General features: G+C 36.4%; 1 protein-coding gene across 4 annotated transcripts in view; it reads right to left on the bottom strand.

The window, feature by feature from the left end:
• The window catches only part of Suco (SUN domain containing ossification factor), a 59582-nt gene extending 39122 nt beyond the window's left edge, over window positions 1–20460 (bottom strand). For 2 of the 4 annotated variants that reach the window (XM_027417231.2, XM_027417233.2), the window contains exons 1-6: window positions 19931–20460; window positions 8723–8834; window positions 7069–7179; window positions 4760–4914; window positions 3111–3248; window positions 2566–2716 (exon numbers count right to left, since the gene is read on the bottom strand). In XM_027417231.2, the coding sequence (XP_027273032.1) occupies window positions 2566–2716; window positions 3111–3248; window positions 4760–4914; window positions 7069–7179; window positions 8723–8834; window positions 19931–20289 (1026 nt within the window). In that variant the 5' untranslated portion in view covers window positions 20290–20460. The remainder of the gene's footprint in view (window positions 1–2565; window positions 2717–3110; window positions 3249–4759; window positions 4915–7068; window positions 7180–8722; window positions 8835–19930) is intronic. The other 2 variants (XM_027417230.2, XM_027417232.2) reach the window with 2 other exon arrangements.
• Between the last annotated feature and the right edge of the window lie 832 nt (window positions 20461–21292).

Here is a 21292-nt window from a genome sequence, read left to right as displayed (position 1 = left end):
TTCTACAAAATCAGTAACAGTATTATATGCACAAAAATTTTTAAGTAATTTTAAAATGTAATTTTAAAAGCCCCAAGATTATTATTCCTTAAAAGAATACAGAAAAAAATGTGTTTATGGCTCATGCTAGCAAAAGGATTTAACAAATAAAATGGATGTATAAAATGCATTTTTAAAAGCTGGGTACATGGGTTATATGAAAAATTAAAAATAAAATTAGACCAATAAACTGCACAAAGCAAGCTCCAAGAGTGATATATTTGTAATATATTTAACAAACAAATGAATGCATGTAAAGAATGACTAAAAATCAATAAGCCAAAGAAAGAATATAAGCAATAAATTCAGCAAAAAGAAAATCATAAAAATAATCATGAAAAGCTAAGATAATCAGACATAATCTGATAGAGGTAACAATGTGATAGTCTCGCAAGAATCTAAAAATATAATGTTAGCAAGATGTACATACCCACTAATTCACACTTAGGTGCAATGTCAGTAAAAATGTATATATGTGTTTTTTTTTAAATGTGTGTAATTGCATAGTGCAGCACTACTTCTAATATAAGGAAATCAAAAACTTAAATATTACTCAAATGAATAACTATAACAGAATAATCAAGCAGTAACAAGAGACAAACCTCCAAGTCAGTGAGTAAAAGTCTAAATAAAAGCAAGAATGTCAGAACATACTGATCAAAGTTCTGAAATGAAAAATTTTAAAATCTCCAATTGCATAATAGCACTGTCTAAAGAAGAGCTATAACCAAGAACACACCATCTTCCTTTTTTCTACTTAAGCAGAGAACTTATTTTTCTACTTTTATTATTTACCTATTTATTTCATGGGCTAACCATTTGTGTATTATAAAAAAAAAAAAAAACTTAATGTGTTTATTAACACAGTCAACTTAGAGAACTAACTCTGGTAAGTAAGTAATTATAAAAATTCACTTGGCTGAGATAGTAAGGCCCCCCCAAAACAAAACAAAAAAAATGAAATAACACGTATACATTCTTTGAGTTCTAGGTAACAAAGTTCCTCCCACCAATTAAGAGATCTAAACAAAACCATAAAATCAATTTCTAATGCGCCATCTAAAAATGGAACTACTTTCTAAAACATTGTGTATAATTGTGTCAATGTCCTGCAAATCTTTTAAATAACAGCTACTGCAAAGGTCTGCTGTCACTGGAAATCAAAGTGGCTCATATCTTAACGGGACAGAATTCTTCTGAATTGGATACTCACATGTTATCTCTGACGGTCTTTCTGGGATACTAATTTGTTTAGGAGGTAATTATACATGTAACTAAGATTTCATTCTTTTGCCTATTAGCACAGGCTCGCTGTTTAAGGCCTTAGGTAATGTAGATGGCTACTACATGAGAACAAGTAAATTTAGGACAGAGCTGGCTGCCAAGCTTCAATTCATACTTGATACTGAAAAAAGTTCAAAGGAGACATTTTTTGTTTGCTTGTTTTGTTTTTGTTTTTGTAGACAGGGTTTCTCTATGTAGACCTGTCCTGGAACTAGCTCTTGTCAACCAGGCTTGCCTTGAACTCAGAGAGATCCACCTGCCTCTGCCTCCAAAGTGCACCACCATCACCTGGCAGGAGACATGTTTTAATGCTTGCCTATTTTTACTTTGGGTGTGATATTTGACAAATGAACCTTAACAACACTTGATCTGGTTTCACTGAGAAAATTAATGAGTTCTTTTTAAGATACCAGACTACAGAAAACCAAGCTCCTATGTTTCTATGAAGCGCTACAGACAGACACATCTAGTCTTCTAAATAGTATGAAGCTCTGAAATATAGGTTAGAAAGTTTAAGTGAAAATTCACTAAAAAGACTAGAACATCCCAAATAAAAGGAATAAATGAAAATGTGTGATTGGCACTTTTAATTACTCTTTCATTCAATTTATTTTGCTTTTGAGTTGGTGAAAGTATCTTCATCTCTTTTACTTAGTTTTTCTTACCAGAGGGGAATCTAAGTTGCTGGGTAACGGTTCCTCAGGAACTCTTTTACTTGGCTCTTCTCAGAGGTTAAAGTGGACTTCAGAAAGAATAAAGACAATTGCTTCCCTGTGATAAAGTCCCTCTTTATTGTAAGAATAACGTTTCAAGACAGAAGTTTAACATCTAGTTGCAACTTGCATATAAGTAACAAAAACAAAAATGTGCCCTTAAAATATTCTAGCTAGGAAGCATGTATTTGTCCATACTGAATTAAGTGATATTCTTCAATTTAATGATTGTGGCATCTATTATAACTCTAAAATACTGCTTAAGCAAGGACTTTACTTATACAGCCCCAAATAGCTGATGATGGGCAGAAAGTCGTGTAATTATATATAAAACTCGAGAGAATCTATACCAGAACACCAACATAACAAATACTAGTCAGAACATCATAAACCTGTTCATGCTATTTGCTATATACAGTTTTACGCATAATATCCCTAATTTTATAACAAATATGATTAACTTTTTTTCAAGATTCTAATACTAAAGTTCATTGACTAATGTCAGGAGACAGCCAAAGTTTTAACTCACCTTATTTTTTAAAGAATCTGAAGCATTCAACCCAGACTTTGGATCATCACCATCTTGACCACTCACTGAAACTTTTGATTCGAATTCTGATTTTGTTACTTTTTCCTTGCCATGTGAAGATGATACATTCTCTATATGCTGGCCAACAAGGCTATTTAAAAGAAAAAGATATATTAAACATATTTTAGCTAGATAACAAGTTTTATACAATCACTGATCATCACATGCAAAGAAAACCTAAACAGAAGCACAAAAACAAAATTCCATACATAAAAGTAGAATGAAGTTTGCACCAAACACCTTTAAAAAAAGAAAGAAAATCACATTGTAGTTAGTACAGAATTCTATCACAATCAGGTGTGGTGGTTCAGGCCTGGAGTCCTAGCATCTGGAAGGCTAAGCCACAAGGATCCCATGTTTGAGGCCTGCCTGGGTTACACATTAAGTTCCAGGCTAGCCTAGGTTGTCTACACAGCAAGACACAGTCATAATAAAAACAAAATGATAACAAAAGAATCACACCAAAAACAACTGCTCACACCCACCTTTCAGGTGGACTGACAAAAGCATGCTGTTCAACTGGAGTATCTGCATCAGGAGCCTCACCAGCATCACAGTCAGCTTCAGATTGCTCCGTTTCACCTGGCTTGGCTAAAGACAAAGTACCAGATTTTTCTATTTCACTAAAAGAGGAAAGAAAAAAAGATAGTCCAGCATTTAATCAACTTGATGTAAGTTTAAAACGCTAATAAGTGGCACTGAAACATAGCCTGAGCTCCCCAAAGAAGAATGCTTTGCAGATCTGCAGAATGCTTTCAAAACTTATTTTTAAGTAGGGCACAATGGCACATGATTTAATCCCATTATGTAGGAGGCCAAAACAGCAGGACTGAATGGCCAAGGCCAGCCTGGGCTATTTATTTTAAATCACATACAACCAACCGTTGACTGATCTGTGAGTACACGTAGGTCTAAAACACTACTGAACTTTAAAACACAACATTAAATCACTATTTGGTCTGATAAAAATAAGATCTTAAGTTATTTTTCTAAGTGTATCTTCTCTAACATTCAATTTCGGCTCATAGTCAATCTAATACTGTTACATGCAGTAAAACTACCAATTATCTTAGGTCATTTCACTGAAGTTTTTACTGCACTTTACAAATTTACTTTTAAAAATGTGACCATATCTCACACTCAGGAGGTAGAGGCAGGTGGCTCTTTGTGAGTTTGATGCCAGCCTGGTCTACAGAGTGAGTTCCAGGATAGCCAAGCCTACACAGAGAAACCCTGTCTCAAAAAACAAAACAAAACAAAACAAAGAGTGACAATATTTTCCCCTGCTTTGCTTGTAATTCACAATCATTTTTAACAAAATGGGAGAATTAAGAACATACTATTCAGGTAAATAGTATTCTGGTCTTAAATTGTTTCTGAAATAGTATCTAGTCCTTTATCGACATGCATTCTGTTCCCTTTTCCTTAACTAAGCAACATTCATTCCCAAACAATACCATCTTTGTGCACAACTTCATCAGCCCAGCCCCTTACATTCTTGAGGAATACAGACATTTAAAACCTGACTTACTACAAAAATACAAAGATTTTTTTAAAGTGGCAATAGATAGCATTTAATCTTAAGTATTCTTTTATATACTTACTATTATCAATTCTTATGATAACATAAATACATAATAAAATATTAGGAGGAATATTTGGCTTTGTTCTTTGCATTACAGCTGAAGGAACTCAGAAGCACAAAATTTATTTGCTAAACTAAGCATAACTTTTAAGCTTAAATACATCAAATATTAAGTTAGAAAAAGATAGCTAGTCACACAAAAATATAACTACTACTGGAATGCTAGTAATACTTAATGGAAATAAATAAACTGACACTTGATTTTTGAACAATTACACAGATTATTTAAAAATACATAATTTCTCTTAAGTAGAACCTGTGCTATGTAGAGATTCACAGCAGGGCCATAATCGATTTTATTCATTTACTCAGCTAAGTAAATAAGCTCACTATTAAGATTACATTTAATACACACAAAGACATAGATACTATAAATTATATTTGCTATACCAAACTTGAGTATATCAAGGTGTCTTATAATAAGGATTACTTCTAATTTGTTGGTTTTGCTTCTCCCCCCAACCCAACCTCCCCTTCATAATGACTTACTCAAGTTTCGATACTGGGGTCGTTTCTGAGGTAGATGAGCTGGAACTATTTTCAATGTTTTCACTGCCCACAACTACACTGGAAGAATCTTCATGCAAATCAACTGTAGGGAGTGCTTCAACCACAGGTAGATTTAACTTTGTTGTTTCCATGTTCTGTTTTTTTAAAGGTTGTATTAAATGTTAAGATTAATAAATCACTTTTTTTGATGGACAAAAGTTCATAGAAAGCTGAAAATGACTATATAATGTTCACAAACTAAGGGTATTTATTAGTCCAATGGTAAAGTGCTTAGTATACATGAGATCTGGAATCTCGGGTTTAAGTCTCCAGCACTAAAAAAAGAAAATTACTTAAAAGAAATATTTTTGAATCCTTTCTTGCAACATTCTACCCTAAGAAATGTATTTCATTCATTATTTATTATTTTAATACAAGACCTGCACATTTTTCATGCATCAGCAGACATAGCTTGTCCATTTTCCTTTCTTCCTATTTTGTACCAGGATCTATAAATAACCCACTCCTATTTAATTAATGAATACTAGCAGTAACTAAGAAATCCTATGTAAATATATAAAATGGTATGATATAGTACTTTTGTCCCTAAAGAATTTATGAAAAAAAATTTATCAATAAATAACAATATAAGATATGTACAAGTACTGCAATAAATATAATTTGCTTTTTTTTTTTCAGTCCTGAATGTTCTAGGTCATTCACCCCTCCCGAACAGAAATCTAGCAAACACTTCTCATATCTGAAAACCTTTATCACACCCTCAACCAGCTCTAATAGAATTAGCCAGCTTCTATCCTTTCTGCTTCCACTATTCCCTATTCAGTCTTATCACAACATCTATAATAGCTCAATTATTTGTCTCCTTCGTTTTCAATTATAATATAAATGTATTAAATAAGAGAACGTTATTTTGACTTTAATTCTCCCAGAATCTAGCACACAATGTATTTAAAAGTTTAACAAAGAATAACAAATGAGAATACAAATCAAGTTCAAAGAAAGAGAAAAACTAAGAACTATTACAGACTAGATGAGGTAGGCCTTGCAAAATAAGTTAGCCAGTATGGAAGCAAAAGAAGACATAAGACAGTACAACAGGATACAATGTATGTGATTTTGGAGAATTAATAGCAGTGGAACATTCACAAATAACACTGGTTTATTCTTTAAGTTAAGAAGTCTTTATGAAAGGACATTACCAAATACTATTTCAGCATATATTCAAAATACTCAAGAGTGGTATTTTACATTTTTTAAGTTAAGCTCTTGAAATTAAACATGTATTTTGTACTTAACAGTAAAATTTCAAAGGATCTAAGATAAAAGCCTCTAGAGCAGTGGTTCTCAACCTTCCTAATGCTGTGACCCTTTAATACAGTTCTTCATGTTGTGCTGACCCCAACCATACAATTATTTTGTTGCTATTTCAAAACTGTAATTTTGCTTCTGTTATGAATTGTAATATAAATATCTGATATTTAGGATATCTGATATGTGACCCCTGTGGAGATCAGACCCACAGGTTGAGAACTGCTGTTCTAAATGCTTCAAGATATTCATGTAACTGGAAGGGCAATAAATGACATTTTTTTGTGTGTATATGAATAAATCTTTGGCAAATATTTCCCAAATGGTAGTAAGATAAAAGTCCCTCATACTAAGATGAACATATTTTTTAATCTGTTAGATTTTTTTTCTTAATCTTTCTGTCTCCAAATCAAATATCCCTAATTCTTTCAACCATTGTTGCATTAAATGGTATCCAGGTAAATCAGCATTCTATTAGGTTTACTATATTTATTCAGGTTTTTAATATCTTCCATTAATTCTGGTGCATAAAATGGAAAACAATACTCAGAATGAAGAAAAGTGGCAAAACATTTTATTTTAATCTATTCTTTTAAATTCATATCCTATATAGATTTAATGCTCTGTATTCTAAATAAACTGTTGAAAAATAAAGCAGGTCAAAAAAAAAAACATGGTACCTAAAGATCAGATAATATATATTTATAATGAGCCAAAAAGTAGAACTTAGGAAGAAGTAAGTATTTGCACTCAATTTTACTTCTAAAAAAAAAAGTCATGTTTATTATTAAATCTGCAATTTTATATTTTCTCAAAATCAGTACTATTACAAGGTGACTTATTTTACATTCTACCATCTGGTACTTTAGCGTGAAGCAAATGTAACAACATATAACACATTGACCAAACAAAGGCATCCAATCCCGTGCAAAAAGACCATTAAAGGTACATTACTAAAAGCAAAGCAATATATATCTTACTTGTACATCCACAGCGTAGTCATCTTTTACTTTATTTTCTTCTGGAGGAATAGGTAAATATGAATTCAATTTTCCTGATAGCTCAGCATTACTAGGTTCCTCTCTTTCATTCTATATTGTGACAAAGAAATGACTGGTAAAATTATTTTATAAAAAAACAAAATCAGTCAACAAAAACTATCTCCTCTGCTATAAACCAGCCTTACATGCAATTTGACTCTCAACTGTATTTACATGTTTATTTTCTATTTCCTTTCATCCCTCTCCTTGCTACAACACTTAAAATATAAATATGTGAATTTAAGAACCTCATTTAATTACTTAATAAACATCTTATACAAAAGCATTATGTATCATATACAAAGTAAAACTTCCATAATTAATGGGATATACATGTTTTTGTCTCATCTTCCTTGACATGTTCATTAAAATTTTCTATACTTGTGCCTTTAAATGTTTCTTGAAAGCACATTTCATAAAAGCAAAGTTTATCTAGCACATACAAAAATATCAAAATGTTTGCTGAAAGAATTTTCTCCACTTAATGTTTGCTTAATTAATTTTTATAACATTTGGTATTTAAATATCTCATCGAGGAAGAAGTTAGAAACAAGTTCTATTGACTGGGTAAAAATATAAAATTTTGTTTTATTTTTAAAGAAACATTTAGACAAATTTTCAAAAATTTACATCATCCATCCCAGATATAAACTATATACAACTCAAAAATTAAATAATCCAATTTAAATATCATATCTCAAACCTCCAAACATGTAAATAAAAATATGTCATAGTACATACATGTTTAATATGTACATGTAAGTATACATGCAGACACAGCTGAGGAACAACACAAAAGTCCAAGAAGGGAAAAAATACATTCTCATGTATCTGTATAATAAAAATGAAAATGTAGCCATACTGAAGAAACAATCAACATAGAAAGGTCATGTGGATATATCCTTGGAGAAGGAAGGAAATCACTTTGTGGAACACTTTTGTTATCTTAATGGAAATAAAAAATATTAATTTGTGTTCCTATTTAATCGTATATATACCCACAGGAAAGCATCTGAACATTTATAACAAGCAGTAAACTATGGTTCCTTTGGGGAAACAAACAAAGATGATTGTTTTATAGTCAGCCTAAGTTACTGCTATAATTCAAAATACATAAAGTTGGAGGCAAAAGACAAATACAAGTGAATATTACCTTTGTCATTTGAAATAGTAAAATTATAAATGACTTCAAAGACCATCATGTTTTAAGTTTATTCACTGTACCTAATTATGTCTAAGGAACTACAAAGCCTCTAACTGCAAATTCTCCATGCAAAACTTACTGCTGATAGCTTTTAATTTGTAAGAGTGTATTTCTTTGTAACAATAAAAAAGCAATTTTTATTAATATACACCATTCTTTTTCCCTACTGTAGAACATGGTATGTTAGCAAAATCTGAAATACAGACAACAAATATTAATATACAAATATCTCTGAGCTATCATAATGTCAAAATTACCTCAGTAGCTCTGCATAAAATAACAATAAAACAGAAATCTCCACCAAATGCATAGCCTAGTATTTCTTAAGATATTTTCATTCTAAATTAAGACACTCATAAAAGGTTAGACTGTCAATTCCGTTTAAGGTACCTTTTTCTGGAACTGTGTGTCTTCACTTTCTAACGCACAATTGTCATCTTGAGAATAATATGATGTTGAAGCTGAAGAACTCTCTTTACAGCATACATGCCAACTGGGAAGCCTGTAGACACCCACCACCAACAATAATGAACAAAAGAGAAAGGAAATTATTAAACATATACCTTTATGGGCTACAACCTCAGGCAATAAAAGCCAAGTTCTTATTCTAATATGCTCAAGAACACAAGTTTAGAGTATGAATATCTTAGAAGGAAAAAAGTTAATAAATAATTCTACTGCTATCATTGCCAAGTAATACATTTCTAGAAAGTACAATAAAAACAACTTCACAAAAGCAGCATGTGATAATTATCACAGAAGGTACAAAGTTGTCTGAGTTAGCCTCCTGAGAAAGTGTCCAGATGGCCAAAGACATTTACAAATATTTAGATAATTCTAAAACCTGCCTCAATTATTCCAAAGCATGGAAATAAAGCTTATAAACTATTTTTATATAAAGGACACTGATAGAAGTAACAAACTTTATAAGCTCAAATACTACAGGTTGTTAGTATTATGTACTAGAATGTAACTCTTCTACAGCAAAAAAAGAAATCTCTACAAATATAACAAGAGGAACAGAACACCTTATGATTGTTTAACTCAAAATAAGCAACAAAAATAAATACACAAGTATCTCTGAGCTATCTTAATGTCAAAATTATCTCAGAAGTTCCTCATAACAATAAAACAAATCTCTACCAACTTTGCAGCCTACTATTTCTCAAGTTACATTCATTCTAAATTATGACAGTTTAGAAAACAGACTGTCAAAACTGGTTTATACATAAATCTATTTCATTTGTAATGCACAGATTAAGATTACCACCATTCCCACTAAACGACATCGAGATAAACATACATAGCTATAAAGATTCTTCAAATGAATAATACATACACACACGTTATATGTGTGTGTGTGTGTGTGTGTGTGTGTGTGTGTGCGCGCGCGCGCGCGCGCGTGCGCACATATATAGTATAAGGAACATATATGCCATATAATCAAAAAAGTCAGTATTTAAAAAAAGAAAACAACATAAAAATAGTCCATGTAGTTCTAAAACAAGACCAGCATCACTAGTCTACCTACTGTCAAGGCTATGAGGCTTAAAAAAAAAAAATCCCAACAACAGGACAATGAACAGTGAGAGATCTTATAATACTCAGCTCTAAATGAGATGTCTCAATCAAATTCCTCCCCTCAGCGCTCAGGGAATCCTTCAAAAATTGAAGTGGGAGGATTGTAAGAACCAGAGGGGATGAATGAGGTACACCAAGGAAACAAGGCCTTCGAAACACCAGAAGGATTGGCACACATATGAACCCAGAGAGATTGTGGCAGCAAGCACAGGGCCTCCACAGCACTGAGAAGGGAAGTGGACACAAGCCCCATCCCTAATCCAGAAGCTATCTTCAATTGATAACTGCTTCCAAAGGAAAAACTAGTTTTCTCCAACAGAGTCTCATTGTGTATACAAACCACTCTTAAAGACAGACTCCATGCCCATCAGCAGATAGACAACACAAAATGAACTCAATGGCATTTCTGGAGGTTTTTGTCTCATGAAGCTTTGTCTGGGTATTATTGTTGGTTTTTGTTTTCCTTACAGGTCTTCTCGTATATATTAATTTCTGGTGTCTAGAGTGCGCGCATGCAATTGGCTGTCTTGGAACTTGCTCTGTAGATCAGGCTGGCTTGTAACTCGGAGATTCACCTGCCTCTGCCTCCTGAGTCCTCAGATTAAAGGCATGCACCACTACCACCTGGCTCTTTTTTTTTTTTACATTTGTTTAATCCTATTCTGGTTTGCCTGCCTGTACTTAATTATCTTATTTTTTAGAAGTCTGTATTCTAATGAGAAAGAGAAGAAAAAGTGGATTTGAATGGGGAGTTGAGAAAGATTAGAGGGAAGAAAAAAACAATCAGAAATACTATATGAAAAATCTATTTTCAATTAAAAAAGGAACCAAAATGGAAAAGCAAATAGTAAAATTATTATGAGTTACAAAAAATGAGTATCTGTATACAGATGAGTTCACATAAGTATAAATACAAAGCAATTAACTATTACAAATTAGATATAATTTGTTACATAAGTCCTTATTTGCAATAAATAAAAATAAAAGTAGGCTAGCAATAGTAAAGACAGTTCTAATGCATACAGGAACTGGTTAGACCTATCTGAAGCTACAATTACAGCATATGGTACTAACATAGGTAGATCAAAGACACTCGTTCTGTGTCTAGAAAGAGAAGCTTCAGGATCACAGCTAAAAACAAGGAACACAGGGTAAGCAGTCTAGATGGTTATCACAGGTTCATGGGTCTGATATAAGGTGAAATTTATGGCCTAATTGATCAGCCTTTGAAAGTCTGAAGTATATAGTACAATTGGAAAAGTAAGCAACTTTAGTAAAAGCAAGTCAGTATTTCTGGGAAAACAATAGAGAAAAGGAAGCTACTAGATTGTATAACATGAATCGGCTGTGAATAGCATTTATATAGACATAACCATATAAAAACTAAATACCTAAGACAAACTACAATGTGACTGTATTCGAGGCATGCAAAGGAATCTAATCATCTGCAGTATGTCAAACAATAGTTAACACACTAAAGAAATTATATCAGCAGTAAAGAATGCTGCTGATACCAAATTCACATCTTATTGCTGGTCATTCATTTAGGGCAGTATAGTTCAAGATGTGTATAAATACATATATTAACCTTACAGTTTGGGGCTCTTAAAAAACTGCTTTGCTTCTGCTTGGTCTCTTAGTAGGTAAGAGTACAATGTGTCCCTTCTCCTTTCAGTCCAGCTGATAAACAAACCTCTCAATTTAATAGTTCAGATCATTACTAGTTGTCACTTACAAAGGAGTGGTCTTGGATTTTCTCAGTCAATATACTCCACATATCAAATTCTTAACTAAATATTGGAGTATAACTTCAATGATCCATTATGAAGAAGCACTGAGCGAGGTAGGCAATGATTTATATCATAATCTACCATTACTAATTTCTCTAATAAAATCTGTCATTAAGCTGCTGGAAATAACCATACACTAATCATAGTTAAAATGCATATTTTAAGAAATTGTTTAAGATGTATTTATCCTATAAAATTCAAATCACAGTGCTTTTTTTCCATAGTAATTTCCAGTCAAAATACAAATAAAGTTCCCAAATAAATTAATGCCAGGCTAAATATAGTCTGGGTAAAACATAAATCTACATATAGAACAAAACTTCAAAAGTAGGTTCAGGACTGTCTTCAAATTCATCCTAAGGCAGACACACATATTTAAGAGAATTTCATTAAGGATCTAACAAAATCAGAAGTATAGGTCTGGAGATGGCTCAGTGGTTAAGAATATATACTACTCTTGATGAGTACCAGAGTTCAATTCTCAACACTTCTGATGTTACAACAGCCTCTAAACCCAGGGAATCCCATGTCCTCTTCTGGCCTCTATATACAACTGCAGTCACATGTGCACCCACACAGAGACATACACATATGTACAAAATTTAATAAATCCTTTTAAAAATTAAAGTGCAAGGCTACTGTAACTATTAATTTTTTTATTGTATTCTAAGTATTCTTTTTCCTCCAGACTACCAAACAAATATGCAAGAATGCATGGCTGCCACCTTCCAAACATCTTCTATTTCAACTCCCAAAAGTTTATCAACACTTCCTTCTTAAAAACAAGATATTTCTGTTTTCAAACTCTTCAACCTTATCCGACTCTAATTATTGACAAAGTGATGTTAATTGTCTTTCTTTGGTTCCAGCTTCCTCCTTTCTATCCTTTTATTGGGTCCCATGCAACTAAGTCCTCTACGTAGCAGAGGCTGGCCTTGAATTCCTGATCCTCTCCCTTCTCCCAAGTGCTGGGATTATATGAAGGCAACAGCATAACAGGCCTTCAAGGCTGTCTTTCTTTGTCATCTTAACTCATTACCTGAAAAACTCAGTTCTACTTCAAAAATAATTTCCTCTGTAAGACAACTCCAGTCTTTTATCTCTCAGGCCTGCATGTTTAAGTCCTATACAACTCTGGGCTTAGAAAGTCCATTCCCCTCCAACTAACAGACCATTCCTCTTCAATCTTTCATTAACTCTTCCATTTCTTTTTGTGTACTACCAACACAAGATAAAAACATATTTTCCCTTTCTTTGAACCTATTTCATAAATTCATACTCTAAGATGCAAGGATTTATGTTCTCATCTACATGTTTCAATACCTTTTATTATTTGGCAAACTCCTACAAAGAATGCAACACATAGCACAGGAGTCTTTGTGTAAATCTGTTGGCAGTGAGATAAGTAAAAAAGGAGTGCTCAACAAGAGCAGCTCAGAGACAAACTACTACAACAGTTCTTCTAAATCCTAGCTTAATGCTGTCTTTTGCACTACAGGTCAACTTCACAACCTATTATATAACCACATCATTTCATTCACCATGAAATTTGTGCTTAATGCACTCACTTTCTTCTTTATTTCTAAAACCACATTCTTGCTGTGGCAAACTCAATTACTCTGCTTGGGAGTCTCTCTTCTGAAATAAATCTAGCACAGCAATGTCAAAAAAACAAAACAAAATAAAAAAAAAAAAAAACCTTCTCAAAACTACTTCCCTTGCAAGACAGTTATCATCCAGCTCTTTGGCTTTACTTCTAAAATTCATCATAATCTCATAAATATATCTGCTACTTTCCCTTGTGCTTACCACTTCTATCCATTCATTATCAATTTGTCCATACTCTTTCCCCTTGACAGTTAAATGCCATCTGCTCACTGCAGGCAGTGAGACACACACACACACACACACACACACACACACACACACACACACACACACACACCATATTAGCAGCAACAGAGCAGCTTATTCAGCTCATGAAGCACCTGTTCACACAGGAGAGCTTATGACTGACATATACATTCAAGCCTTCCTGGCAACTCCAGCCCTATTTTTTTACACTTAATAGCTACTATGGAACTCAGCTTTTTGAAAGATTCATTAGCATTCTAATCATACTTTTAGAATGTTGGCTGGCTGTATAAAAATAGCTGGGTTTATCTAATCCAGTAACATTAAACTGAATACAAAAACAAAAATATCCATAGACATAGTTTGCTCAAAGTAGGAATCCTAGTGTTTTTTTGTTTTGTTTTGTTTTGCTTGTTTTGTTTTTGGGAGACAGGATTTCTCAGTGTAACAGCTCTGGCTGTTCAGGAACTTGCTCCATAGATTAGGCTGGTCTTGAACTCATGGAGATCCACCTGCCTCTGCTTCCCTACTGGGATTAAAGGCATGGGTGACCACCACAAACCTGAAAAGTGAGCTTCAAGTTGTTAACTCCTGCTGTTAAATTCTCCCTTGGCTCATCCAAGCACCATTTTCAATAAGAAATCTGACTATAAAGAAGGAGGTAAAGACTCTAGCCCAATGACATCTACTGGCATAGAGGTAGAAAATGACAGTTAATAGCCTAACATAGATAGGCTCACAACTCAAAGCTACCTGATTTTTGGATCCAGATCCATCCCATATTAGCTGTGAGAAAACTTGGCCAAGTTGCTTAATGTCTATGTGTCTTCCTCTTTAAATGAAGATGTCTATACTGAAAGGGCTGTATATTTCGTAAGAGTTGTATGATCGTAAAATGGTATCATGCCCTATCCACTACTATAATACAGGTACCTATCCATATTATGACAAGCAACTTGTACACAAGGCCAAATTCCCACACTTACTGTTTCCCTCTCTGTACCAAATATATTGTGGGTAACAAAGCATTATTTTAAATAAATTTGTGAAAAAATTGTGGAGTAGTCTAAATCCTAATGTAAAGCCTTTCCTATTTTACTCAATAAGCTACTAAAGTACCGAGAGAGAATGAATAGAACACATATAATAGCACTTAATACAATATACAAAAGGTGCTTAGTACCTAAGAACCATGTCAACACTATAAAACAAATAAAGCTAGGTGTCACTTTTACTTGTACGTAAAATACAAAAATCACTTTAGTAATTCATTATAAAATAAAGTTATGGGTCTGGGGTGCAGAAATAATAGAATACTTGTCTAGCACCTGAGAAGCCCCAAGGTTCTATACCCAATATACAAAAAAGACAGGTCCTTCAAAAGCAAACAAAACAATGATGGGACCAGCTCCCCATTTCGGGAGCCATAACAGCCAAACAGGTACTTGCTTGACCTTGTCTTGGTCACTAGGAGGACAGATGCCTGACCCTTTGGGCAGCCATGACAGTAACACATGCTTGCCCTGACCTTGCCTTGGTCACTAGGAGGTCAGATGCCTGCCTCCTGGCAAGGAACCAATCAGAAGTTAGCTGGTGGTGCTATGCTTTACGGCTCTGAGTGTGCTTTATGGAAAAGTGCACAGCAATGACTCGTAGAGCATAGCAACCACGCTGGGAGGGTCTACTGGCCATAACAACCAGTTGACCAACACAGGGCAAACCCTCCAAGCCTGGAGGCACACCAATCACGAGCCTGTGCGTACCCCTAGACACTCCCCTTACGCTGCCCTGTAAGATCTCTATACAGTGGCTGCAGCATCTTTCCTACCCATCTGCCATGGTGGATGGATGAAGGGCCTGAGCTAACATGGGGTTAGCTCATTAAACAACTGCAATAAAGCCTCTTGTGTGTTGCATTAACTTGACTTAACATTGAGTTCTTGGGGGGACCGCCGGATCAGGGAGACTCCTCACCTCGAGGATCTTTCACTAATGACCAAGGCAAGGTCAGGCAAGCATGTGTTACTGTCATGGCTGCCGAAATAGGCAGGCATCTGACCTCCTAGTGACCAAGACTAGGTCAGGCAAACACATGTTAGGCTGTTATGACTGCCAAAATGGGCAGGCATCTGACCTCCTAGTGACCAAGGCAAGGTCAGGCAAGCATGTTTTAGGCTGTTATGGCTGCCGAAATGGGGAGCTGGTCCCTTCACATCCAGCTTATATGAAGGATCTGGCACTGTTTATAATGACCCCATACTTTTCCCAGCACCAGATGCTATCCTCTGACTATACCTATCAGCAAATCTGGATTTTTTTCCAGTCTTTTCATATTAAGTTTGTTTATTTTGAATATCACTTTGTTCAGGAAATATTCAAGTCTTTTTTAAAAGTCTCTACAGAAGCAGAAAACAAAAATTTCCAGGTAAAACACAGAATAGGAATTTTCAATAATTAAAAAAAAAAAACAGCTTATATAATGTTTCTTGTTTTACTGCTCATATAGTAACGAAAATAAGAAAGAGGAAAAAACAAAATTAAAAATGCAGAAATAGAATCATAACCCAAAGGGAGAAAATGGAAAAAAAAAAAAAACAAAACTCTTCCATTCATGAAAACTAGACTGACATATGTCTAAGGTCAAAAAAAGTCATCATCTTGATTTACACAGCTCCCAGTGCTCTCCTACTGTATCCCCATTTATAGCCTACCACCTCCAAAGCCTGTTAGCCAATCCATTCTATCTTTGATAGTAATCTAATTAAAATATCAATATAACCTGCCTCTTTTGTTCTCATTTAACCTACTTCACTTGCTCATCCTCTGTCTGGTTAAAATCATAGTTCCCCTGAAAAACAATCAAATCTCCTCAAAATGTAACTCTAACATTCCTTTTTAACTCTTCTCCATCCCTACTAAACACTCTAGATAACCCCGCAAAAATGTTCCCTCTGCTTGTAATACAAGTCTCCCATCTTGAATTATCCACACTGGAAATCATTAACAGGTGAGAATTAAGGTTCACAGAAATAACTGACCCAAAGGTATGACTGATGATACAGTGACAGGAAGGATATACTAAAATACAAATTCTTCATTTGATGCTTCTCATGTCCTTTCTAGCTATCTTTATTGTATTTGTCAAATAAATCAGAGTTGTATAAGTGCCATGCTCGTCTCATTAGTCTAAGTATTAGCTCTTCCAAGAATACTACTACCCTTTGAGGCACAGAAAGAAGAGATCTGCTACTATTTAAAAACAAGCCTTTGCTAAGATTGATGCAAGGATTTATTGATCTTATGAGCTAGCTGGACACATATCAAAAACTGCAGGAAATATAGCTAGAAATCACATCCAAAGGAAGAGGGCAAGTTCACAAACAGTGGGGTGTACCTCCAGCATACCATGATTCACTGTGTTTGCTAAGAAGATTGAGGGATTATCTTGTTTTAACTACAAAAACCCTTACAACATATATTTCAAAAAATAGCCAACAAACATAGTATCACAAGCATAAGCCAGTAAGAAAATAGCAAGGCTAACAAGACTAACCAGTATAAACCATTCATCATTTGAGAGAAAATAATCTAGTCCATTGTACAGCTCACTGAAAATTATGACATTAATAAAAGCAAATGGTAATATTAGCAAAATATTTTTATCTTTCTTAAATACTTAACTTATGTAATTACATACACTGATGTCATATTGGCACACATATATAACAAATTAGACACATTGTAAAGGCACATGCACAAAGTTTTACTAATTAGGGGACACACTCATAATATCTACTCAAATGTATGGATCACATCTTCCACTTCAGTGTGTTGATCAACTTCCCTGTGCCAATGATTGAAATCATACTTTATATTGTAAAAGACTTGGAAGACTTCAACAAATTAAAGAGTTCTGAGACATGGAAAGTCTCCTAGATTGACTAAGGGTATACTCAATATAGTAAGTCCTTATAGGACAAAAGAGGGGACATAAAGATGAGTCATAAACAGATGGGGAGGAAGAAGTGATGTGAGACAAGCAACCTCTAGAAGCTGAAAAAGTCAAAGAAATGAGTGTGTGTCACCGGTCTCCCCTCCCTCCGCCTCCAGAATGAACCAGCCATACCTCCTTATCTACTTTGGCCGAGTGAGACTTATTTTGAACTCCTGTACACACACTCAAGAACTGTAAAATAACTATGTGTAAACCACTGAATTTCTGTTAATTTGTTACAACTGCAACAGGAACTAACAAGGGCGCTTCTTAGTCGCTATAGTTTCAGTACTAAAAAAAAAGATGGGCTGCTCACTCTTAAGTTTAAGAATCACAATGTTTACTACACAGTAAGCATATGAAAAACACCTTTGAATGCTTTTATAATGAAATACATAGAATGTTCTTACTGTTTTACAAAGAGTGGCCTATGTGTTATCACATTTACTTCTGGTAATTTTATCAGACTGAGACTCCACTGACTAAAGTTCATATAGTTATATAACTATAACATTCAAGGAGCTGTATCTAGTAAGTGATGGTACTGTATCTGTCTAATAACAACACAGGCCTTATTTAACCTATAGTCAAAAGCCACTGGAGTGAGGAGCCTGTATCACAAGCTGCTTAGCTTCAAACCTAAACTCCAGAATGTAGTAGTTGCTTAACCTTAACCATGTTACTCAGTTACAAGCTTAACCTTAGCCTCTCAATTACTCACCTAAAATACAAAATGAAGTTAGTAATACCTACCTGAGAGAGCTGTGTTGACAAAGATGCTAAAATGTACACATGTCACATGCTTGGCACAGCTAAGAATAAATACTGGCTACCACTGCTATTCTGTAGCTATGCTACAATTAAACCTAGAATCCATTGTACTACTTAACCAAGAATTGTGAATAATAAGTGTGCAAAAGAAAAAATAGCAACCAGAATTAATGAAATGGATAGGATGAGTTTTGTATTTCTGTTAAGGTAAATCTATTGTACTCTTAGGCAGGAAAGACAAAAACAGAAGGTTTTATCACAATCTATCAAACTACAACAGTTAAGATCAAACTAAAATGAAGTAATACTAGTAGGGTAAGGGGGTAAATCCCAGAAACTGATTAATATGAGTATACAACACTCTGTCTACAAAACAAAAGTGGTTAACAAAATTTGGAGACAATTTCTGAATGAAAGAAGAAAAACTGGCCAGTAGGAGAAGCGCACCAACTCTAAGAGACAGACGTCTATTCCTACACAGGTTTCAGATACCTGTTTCTGTTAAGGAGTATTTAAAGGGTTCAGAATGACAAGCAGGAGACCAAACATTCTGCTCTCCAAAATATAAAACAGTTCTTGCAGTCAGATTTTCTGAGACAGGCAAGTGCTTTCTTTTCACATTTATTAATATACTACTCTATATGAGCAACAAGTCTACAACTCCAGAGCCCCTGGATTCCATCACACATCCATAAACGCAGAATTATTGTTAGTGCTTTGAAGAAAGAAGATACATAAGAAAGCCTGCCTAGATTTTAATACAAGAAAACAAAATCACTTTGACAGAAAAACCATCGTTTTGGTAAGCAAATGTCATGACTCTGGAGGAATTCCCAGGAGATTCCTTCAGAAAGAAGGGCTTTTCCAAGTACACCGTTAGCAATCCTTTGGCTCAAAGCTATTTCTGCTCCACAAAACCCAGAGATGTGTTTAAAATTAACTTGAACTCCATAAAGTTTCAGAGACTAAGAACGGAACTGGTTGTAAATGAGTTTACTCTCCCAATACCAAAGGACACCAAAAACTATGGTAGATATCACATCTGTGCCATCAAGCTAACCGAAAAAGACCTTCCTAAGACATACCCCCCCCCAAACCCGTGCTTCAAGAACAGCATCTGCAAAAGTCCCAGTGGTCAAGATTGTGCAAGACCTTACCAGAAGAACAACTGTTTATACATTACTCTTACCCTCATGACGACTCACGTTTTCAAAATCACAGGTCCGGAACACATCACACCTGACTCGCCCATGCCCTTACCTCATAATGAAAGCAAATGACTGACAGTAAAACCGAGTTACTCACTCACCAGCTCTCTGAACACTACCCAAACTGCCCCATCTGCAGCGCGGGAGTACCTGAGTACAAAGGCACAAAGTGATCCCCTCTAGTCCCTTTCTCTCTCTGTCGGCATCTGGAAATTCCAAAACACTACTCGATAATCTCCAGAGGAAGAGCTGGGCGGCTGCTGTGTCCCCTGCTTTTGGGAGGGGGGGGCAAGAGCACCCGCAACCCCCGAAAGCCAAGATGACTTGGGGGTGTGACCCGACCTGCTCCCTCTTCCCTATCGCGCCCACGGCAAGTCCCCGCGAGGTCGCCCCAACTCACCAGACTAGAGAGCAGAGAGAGAGGCAGGAGACCAGGGCCAAGGCCCGCCGGTACTTCTTCATCTTCTCCTCCTTCTTCCCCCTGCCAGGAGGCGGCACATCCTCCCCGCAGCAGCCACTGCCGAGGCCAAGATGGAGGAGCCGGAGCAGGAGCGCGAGGATGGGACCGAGCGTCCGAAGGGCTGTGGCGCTAGAGGAGCGGCTCCGCAGCGGCTCGCCTCCCGGCCGGCCTCCCCGACAAGCCCACGGCAGCGCGGACAGGTACCCTTCACAGGGGGCTCCGGGGACTGCCGCCGCCGCCGCTGTGTCCGCCGCTCGCCGCGCCCGCCTCCTCGGCCGTCGCCGCCACAGCCTCGCCATCCCCGCCCCGCCCGCCCGGGCCCTCGCTCCGTGCTGCCAGCGACCAACGGCCGCCGCGTACTCGCCTCTGAACAGCCAATCGCCGGCCGGGCCCCAACACCTCAACACTCCGCTGAGCTGGAAGGGGACGCGTCACCCAGGGCCCTCTCGGCTCGCACACCGCCAGTCTCAGCGCGGGCCACGCCCCCTCCGCTGACAAAGCTCCCAAAAGGCTCAACCGCCGCCCTGCCTACGCACGGCCCGCCCACTTGCTGGCGTCCGAACAGGAAGTCCTGTGACCCTCGGCCTTCCGCCTTTGAATGGCCCGCCCCTCTCGCTGCGCGCGCCGCCTCCGCGCACGGCCACCTGGGGGTTGTAGTCCTCCTACCCGAACCGGCTTTTCTTTCTCCTTAGAACCGGCGAGTTTGATTCTAGAATTTTATAGTATCACTTCTCACCTCCAGACTGACTAGTTTCGTCATTGTTACGTCCCCTTTTTCTCCGTTTGAGCACAGTCATGGAATGGCCTAGAATGACTGGGGTCGCTCGGAAGAAAAAATTACTAACGTAATTTAAAAATCGCTTTACCCCAGGCAGTAGGTCTGGCTTACTGAGGTGGATGCTGATTGGAAGGTAGAAAGAGGCGTGTCAAGGTTTCCTCTCATATGATTGGCTGGGGCTGAGAGACTGAGCTTTTCTTCCACCTAAGTGAGAATTCCTCCCTGCCCGCCAGATTGCTGAGATAGGTTTAGAATTCATTTTTGTTGTCTTATCACTGGCTTTGGGTTCGCTGCTGAGAGACAGGACACTGCGTCCTAGGGCCCCCCGAAAGCAGAGAAAGCGACCTTCTCCACACGTTTGCTGTGGACAGGTCAAAAAAAGCAGTGATTGAAATCCACAGCGTGGAGACCCCAGATCCGTACAGAACTGAGAGCCCCGGATCCTAATTTAGGGATCGTTGGCGTGCAACTTCAGAATGCTTTATGGTCACTGCCAGATATCTCTTCGGGTAGCTTTCTGATCC

The sequence above is a fragment of the Cricetulus griseus genome, chromosome 5 (assembly GCF_003668045.3).
Source record: "Cricetulus griseus strain 17A/GY chromosome 5, alternate assembly CriGri-PICRH-1.0, whole genome shotgun sequence".
NCBI lineage: Eukaryota > Metazoa > Chordata > Mammalia > Rodentia > Cricetidae > Cricetulus > Cricetulus griseus.
This window is presented reverse-complemented; position numbering and strand designations above follow the sequence as displayed.